At 30.3% G+C, this 7,492-nt stretch overlaps 1 protein-coding gene across 1 annotated transcript; it reads right to left on the bottom strand.

Moving 5' to 3' along the window:
• Positions 1-736: 736 nt before the first annotated feature.
• LOC104889136 (putative germin-like protein 2-1) lies at positions 737-4,431 on the bottom strand. Its single transcript, XM_010674287.3, has 2 exons — positions 4,183-4,431; positions 737-1,500 (listed from the first exon to the last, which is right to left on the bottom strand). Exons 1-2 carry the CDS (start codon positions 4,322-4,324, stop codon positions 914-916), a joined length of 729 nt encoding a protein of 242 aa, XP_010672589.2. The 5' UTR covers positions 4,325-4,431; the 3' UTR covers positions 737-913.
• Positions 4,432-7,492: the final 3,061 nt, after the last annotated feature.

Here is a 7,492-nt window from a genome sequence, read left to right as displayed (position 1 = left end):
GTTCCTTCTAGGAACTTTGTTTGTGCTTGCTATGTCATTTTTCTTGAACTCTTCATGCTTGGTTCCGTCTTAGGAACTTACATAAAGTCTAGCAGCACATCTATATAATCAGACTTCTTCTCTCTTTGAATTTCTTCCTCAAGAACTTCACTTATTGGATTTCTTCTAGAAACTCCTCATGATGTGATATATTTAACCTTCCATGACTTGTTCTATGTTAATGTAATATGCACATCTCAAACACACATGTTAGTCAGATAATAATCATTTATTTACAATCATCAAAACACTACATGACTCAAGAACATGTTAATAAAAAATTTAGCTGTGATGCAGTATGCAAGTGAGAATATTTACGTTATGATTGATTGGTTGTAGATCCTTTATTTTGAGGAATGATGATTGGAGTTGGCATGCAATTGACAATTGACACTCATGGTAGTACCCCAAAACATTGTAATCAACATGGATCGGCAGTTGATACTCATAGTAGTAGCTTTTTGTATATCTCTTCCAATGATTATTTTATATAAAAAAAGCTATGACAGTTTTGCATGCACTCAGTGATTCAGGGTCGAGTCATGGTTGCTTTTCTAGTTATTCGCAAATGCTAATGGGGTACTAAATAATTAGGTAATCGATTGTGGATACCCTTAAACAACAAACTCTCATTAATCGGTTACATTTTTTAACAAAACAATCAAAAAAAAAAAAAGAACGACATTTACCATCTTAATAATAAAATGCAAAATTTAGATAAACTTCGGGGCGTCACCCGAGTCATAACTAGTTTTATTACAAACCAACAAACCACATGTAGAAAAGACAACTCAAGAAAACACAAGAAAAATAAAACATTCGAGTACATCAAAGATTCAATCTAATGAGAGAATCATATGTTGGAAAGACAATTTTAAGAACTTGCGGCGAACAACTCTAAAATGGATGTGTCAGAATCTGAAGATGTGTTAAATTGTGATAGAAGTCGGTCAATTACCCAACCATCCACATCATAGGCCTTGGTAAGAACATCAGGCAAAATACGCTTGTTTGTTCCAAAAAGACTGTTAGCAACATCAACTCTTCCAGGATTTTGAGAACCAAACGCAGCAATTGCATAAGCTTCTTTCTTCTCCGTATTGAGCTGGAAGTGTACTAGACCTTGAGGAAAAGCAATTATGTCCCCCTTCTTAATCATGGTGTAAAATAGTTTGTTATCGGAGGACACAAACCCCGCATATAGTCTTCCTTCCATCACCGCAAATACCTCTGATCCGCGGTGATGGAAATGAGGGGTGTTTAAGCCAAAAGGCGCAAAATCAACACGAGCAATTAAAACTCCTAGTGTGTTAAGTGCAGGGAACTTGTTGATGTCTACTAGTGTGGCCTTTGCTTTTTGAATGTTGTTTGTAGTATCTCCAGGAATGTTGAACCCTTCGTACAAAAAATCACTTATATTTACCTTGTTTGGATGCTTGCAAAATTTCCCATTCACAAACACTGCAAAGAATTTATAGACAGAAATAGATCACTAACATGTAACAAATGATATTCACATACATTGTAAGATGATGTCTTTTTCCTTTTTCTCATTTTCCCCTTGGCCAGTTGGCCTTCATGAAAGTCAAAAGTTATAAAACTTTGATTGTATGTGAAAAGTTATGTAAAATTTATTATCATGTGCGATCTTAATAGTAGATCTTTAATGTGGATATAATAAATATTAACTTTTCATAGTTTGTACTCATACACAATTAAAAAAAAATTAATGATCAAATAATTGTGCATATATTATTAGAGTCTAGAAAAAAGCATGCAAATGAAAAGACAAATGAAGCTAAGGGATTGGAGGAATACTATTTAAACGAGAAAACATTGATATAAATAATGAATCACATAGAGATAGATTATGGTTAAATTTTCATACAAAATCCCACCTAAATGAAAAGGTAGTGCTAGCCGATAAAGAAATTATTAGCTTAACAATCAAAAGATATTTATGATAAAAAGGAATAATTCTAAATTTTGGCAGAATTGCAATAAATCATTAAATATGAGAAATTGTTGGTCGTGAAAACATAGAGTTCAAATATTATGTCTCACCTTTTTTATATTATTATATTTATTATTGTAACTCTAAGTGAATGTTATTTTGATAATGATAAATGTTTTATGCTATAACATGTATGTATGCAACAATGATCTAAAAAAGCTATCAAGATTAGATGTTCATGAAGATCAAGAACTTGAATATATGGAAGTTTAGGTCGAATTATGTCCTTAGTAATGTTTATGCAATGTAATTAACGTAATAGAACTATATGCTGAATTAGGAATATAAAATTAGGATGATTAACTATTTTCTTAGAGTTAAGAAAATAGGTAATTATATTAATTTCATGTGTCTATATTTAAAGAATATAAAAAGGAGAGTTTTTAATTACTTATGAAAGGAAAATATTCTTTGTAAAAATTTTCGAATAAAAAGTTTTTAAAAAAACTGATTTCAAAGAAAACGTTTCTTTAAAAGATTTTCGAAAAAGAATGTTTGTAAAACAGAAAAACTAAAAATGTAAAATTGATTTTTAAAGAAAAAAAATTGATAAAGATTTTTGGATTAAAATTGATTTAAAAACTGATTAATAGTTGGCATAAGATATGAAGGAATCCTTATCTTATAAGAAAAGAAAATATAGTTTTTATAAAAGATAAAACTTGATTTTGAAAAGGAAAAGATTTTATTAATTTTAGGAATAAAAATAATTCAAGAAGATAATCATATCTTGGAGAATAATTTTTATTCGGTTGATAAGTTATATATAAGGGATAGAAATCAAAGAACAACTCACGTTTTCATATTTGGTTTTTGATAGATTTTGATCGAGAGTTGAAAACGGATCCCCATAGCACAGTGTACGTTACAAAGCTCTAGTAAGTTAAGGTTTCTTAACAACGATTGTAACGATCCTCTATTTGCCTGAATAAGAAGCATGCTTGTGAGGAATCATTCTTTCTGTAATTCTCATATTATAAAGAGTAGCAACACTTAAGTTAAGTGCTGGGGGAACACTACTAGAGTTAGTAGTGGGGGAATCATATTGTATCAAAGGTTTGGTATTTTAAGATTCAAATCATAAAAGAGTAGTTTGTGTGGACGTAAATCTCATAAGTGATATTGATCAACCGCGTTAAATTCCCGTGTTTTATTATTTGATTTCATTCTTTTCTTGTTTTGATTCAATTTAGTTCGAGCAAAAAATCAAACAAAAAGTTTACGAGTGAATAACATAATGTGAAGCATTGTGTAAGAGTGTTTTTGCGAAAATCGATTAGTTTTTATCACTCAATTTAAACCCTCTCCCCCCCCCCCCCTTCTTAGTGTCACCTTGTACTCAAATATTTATCATTCAATATTATTGACACGCACTTAAACAAACTTTTTATTTTCAAAAAATAAATAAGGCAAAGAATAATTGTTATCATCCAATAAAATTGAGGAAGCGACATTGATGATGATATAAATAAATTGGATAAAAGATTTTTTGGTTTTTCGAACAAATAAGACAATTGATTACAAACAAAAACATTATAAAATAAGGAAACTCCATTTGATACCATCAAGCATTAGGCTTTTTCATTTGGTACCCAAAACTATTTTTTGGATTCTACATGGTACTACTATGGTTTGAACTTATTATCTATCGTAACATTATGTTAAATAAAACATTAGTTTTGGGTTAAATAGGATTAGTAGTTTGCCTTGTTTACGTGTCTTTGGCATCTAAAATTGTTCAGCTAAGGTTTGGGAGTCATTTTGGCACTTATGGGTCAAAATCGAAGACGAAATCGGAGAAATATGACCAGAACCTCATTTTACGTGTTAGAAAATGCTTACTTGTTTATTTACCTAATTGGACTTTAAATTAGGTCGTTAAGGTTAAAAATGACTCCCAAAACCTTAATTATGCAAAATTAAACAAATCACCAATTCTATGTAGCTTCCAAATTAATATATTGTTTAATAATTAATATAATGTTACGATAAAGAATAAGTCTAAATTATAGTGATATTAATAAAATCCAAAAATATTTTGGGTACCAAGCCCAAAGTACGGTAATACCATGTGAAATTTCCCTATAAAATATCACTATAATAGTGTTCAAATCAACAATATAGCATACCTGCGGAATCAGGATCACTTACACCCACACAGAAGTCCTGGAGAAGAGGAGGATCAGAGGCATTAACCACGTAAAAGCAAAAGGCCATGCAAAAAGTTGTCATGGCCAAGGTCGCTATACTAGCTGCCTTTTTCTGCTCCATAATACTACTATATAACTAACCTTTTTATTATAACTTTTCTCTCTTTTTCCTACAATCCTACCGATATCTTATTATCTCTCTCTTTTGCAGTTTTGCGTAACGAATAATGGCCTATTTATAGCCAAAATAATGAAGGTAACGCAGTAATGTTTTGTATCGTCTCAAAGGTGAGAACTATAAAATTTGAAGTCAGAAATTGAGCATGATACGCTGGCCCAATCTTTAAGATATTGTCGATCCATGTTGCAGGGGGCGAAGCTTTTGAGGGCCTAGGAGGACCGTCGCCCCGGGTCGAAATTTTAAGACTTCTATTTATGCTTAACTAACTTCCCTAAAACCGTATATAATTTAAAGATTTTGTTGTATATATATAGAGTTTCGGCCTCGTAAATAAATTTTGTTGTGTATATATAGAGTTTCGTCCCCGTGAATACAAAGTTCAGGCTTTGCCCCTGACATGAACAGTTTTTTCTTTTTTTGAATTACAAGGGTAAATATTAATGAAGTAGATGAACCTTGATATCATGTATTGATTACCATCTTTTAAAATTTTAACTAATTAAAGTAGTTGATATCTACATTGATGAGTAATGAGCATGTACTTTGTAGTACTCCCTCTACATTGATGAGTAATGAGCATGTACTTTGTAGTACTCCCTCCGCCTTCTGGACTATAATAGTTTGAATACTTTTCTTTTTGTACTTCCTCTGTCCCAAAATATAGTTCTCATTTTCCTTTTTTCACGGTAATTTATGTATGCAAGTAGAATATAGGAGGAATAGTAAAGATTGTTTTGTTTATTTAAATAAATGTTGTATGGAAAAGATGATTTTAGGAGAGAGAATGGAGAATAATTCGTGAAAAAGCATTAATTGTAACATTTTGGTTGAATAATCAGAGGAAAAAACAAAATTCAAGAAACAAAAAACTAATGGGACACGGTTTTTCTAGACAAATTACGAAAAATGTGAAACTAAATATGAAAATGGGAACTATATTTTGGAAAATCTAAAATGAAAATGGGAACTACATTTTGAGACGGAGGAAATAAATTTTAAATTCCATGATGTATAATTTTGGACTTATTCTTAAAGTATCTGAATTCAAAATCCTATTATTAGTCTTTGGAAGTTTACTCATTTTTTCTTTCTCTTACCTCGCATAAATCAGTTTAAACACTTGCATTTTTTTGACATGGTCTTACTATCATTATATTCGCTGTGTTACACACCTTTGGCCTACACTCCATCTCTATCAATAATAAAAAAAAAATACGCAATTTTTTCTCTTGTTTTAAGAAAATACCTCATCAACTCTTATGATATTTACTTTTAAATATAATAATATTTGATAACCATATTATAACTTATTAACTTATCAACCTAAACTATGTGTTCTAATAAATATTCAGATCTTTTTAATATGAAGGGAGTAGTTACTGCAACATATATTTCATCTTTGATATTATAATGTATAAGTAGCTCAGTTACCTCTAAAAGTGAAGAACGAAAAAAGTTTAGCTGGAAATTAGTAATCAATAGTAAAGACTATATATTTGAAAAAAATGAAACATAAATTCTTGGGTGTACTTCATAGTGTAGCAACCCAAAATTACTACTTCTTTTATATAGGAAAAAACTCAAATAATATAAAATAAATGACAAAATAGTATCATATTCATGTCATATTGTTTGTGCAATCCATGTCATTTTGTAGTAGTTTATGTCATTATTTATTTGTGAAGTTTTATTACACAATAAGTTATAATGTAACATGTTACACCCAAAACACACTAAAAAAAAACCAATAATATATATCTTCTCCGTTGCTATTAAAAGGAGAGTCATAATTCTATATTAGTCCCTTTAAAAAAAAATCTATATTAGTCCATTTTAATGTAACAGCCGCTTCTGACAATTATTTACTTAATATTATTATTTACTTGTCCAGCAGTTTGTTTTGACTAAAACTAGTATTTTGGCTCGTGCGGTGTCCAGGGTGCAGTCACATTTATCAAATATATCATTATTCATAATATCATAATTGATTTTATTAGTCTTTCTTAATTTTTCTATCTAGTGAGAAACGGGAAAAATAGACGTTATGGCATGATAAAATATATCATTTTTATCTTGTTTAGAATGACAAGTTGAAAGGGTTCTTAAATTTTATTTTATTTTTTGTAATTTTTTTTATTCCATTAAATCATTAAGGATAATTTAGTATTTTTAAAGAGGGACACCATCTTTCTCCCCTTTCCCTTATAAATTAGAGTTAGATTGTAGTTTGGGCTTATGTTACCGACCACTTATATGTCTAAGCTATTACTCTTTTTTTTTTTGAGGGGATGTCTAAGCTATTACAAATTCATCGGCTTTTGATGTTTTACTCCTTTGCCTATTATATTCGGTTTCTAAATTTTACTCACTTATTACTAATCTAGTAAAAATTTCTTTCCTTATTTACCTCGCCAAATAAAAGGGCTCATATAAATTCATTAATCTCTTTACCTCCTCTAACTCACCAAATTGATCTACTTATCTAAAATATATAAATAGAACAATGAAAATCGAAGGGAACAAAAAAATAAAGATAAAAATTCATGGTAATGTATAAGGATTATATAACTAAGATGTTAACTTTAAAAAAATGGTCATAAGGGAAAATATCCCATTATGAGATAATCATATAAGAGAGTACAAGAAAATAGAGAGTATATAAGATTCGAGTAGTAAACAAAAGCATCAAATGATAGATTGAATAGTTTTGACAGCATAATATATCAATAGCTACTTTTGTATGAGAAACTATTTATAAGGAAATTCTTAATGGTGACCCATATTATTAAAAACTACCCAAGATAGATTCAACTGTTGGGTATATGGTAGTATATGAAGCTCATGGAGGTGTATGGGTGTGGAGATGAGGTTGCGTAGAAGGAAAACGTCATATTGGGCATAAGGCTAACTTTTAATGGACATATCTTTCAATCTAGAAATGATTTTGAGGTGATTCAAAGTGGAGGTGATAGCTTGTTCCGAGAGCTTTCCAATGATAGGTCATATGTCCAATTCCGGTGAGAAACGAGAAAGTTATGACGGTTTTACGAAGAACTGACGAAACTGACGAGTTTCATCAGTGTTTTGTCCGCCCGCGGGCTAGGACCC

Source organism: Beta vulgaris, chromosome 1 (assembly GCF_026745355.1).
Source record: "Beta vulgaris subsp. vulgaris cultivar EL10 chromosome 1, EL10.2, whole genome shotgun sequence".
Classification (NCBI taxonomy): Eukaryota; Viridiplantae; Streptophyta; class Magnoliopsida; order Caryophyllales; family Amaranthaceae; genus Beta; species Beta vulgaris.
Note: the sequence above shows the minus strand (reverse complement) of the source record. Positions and strands in the feature narration are given on the sequence as shown.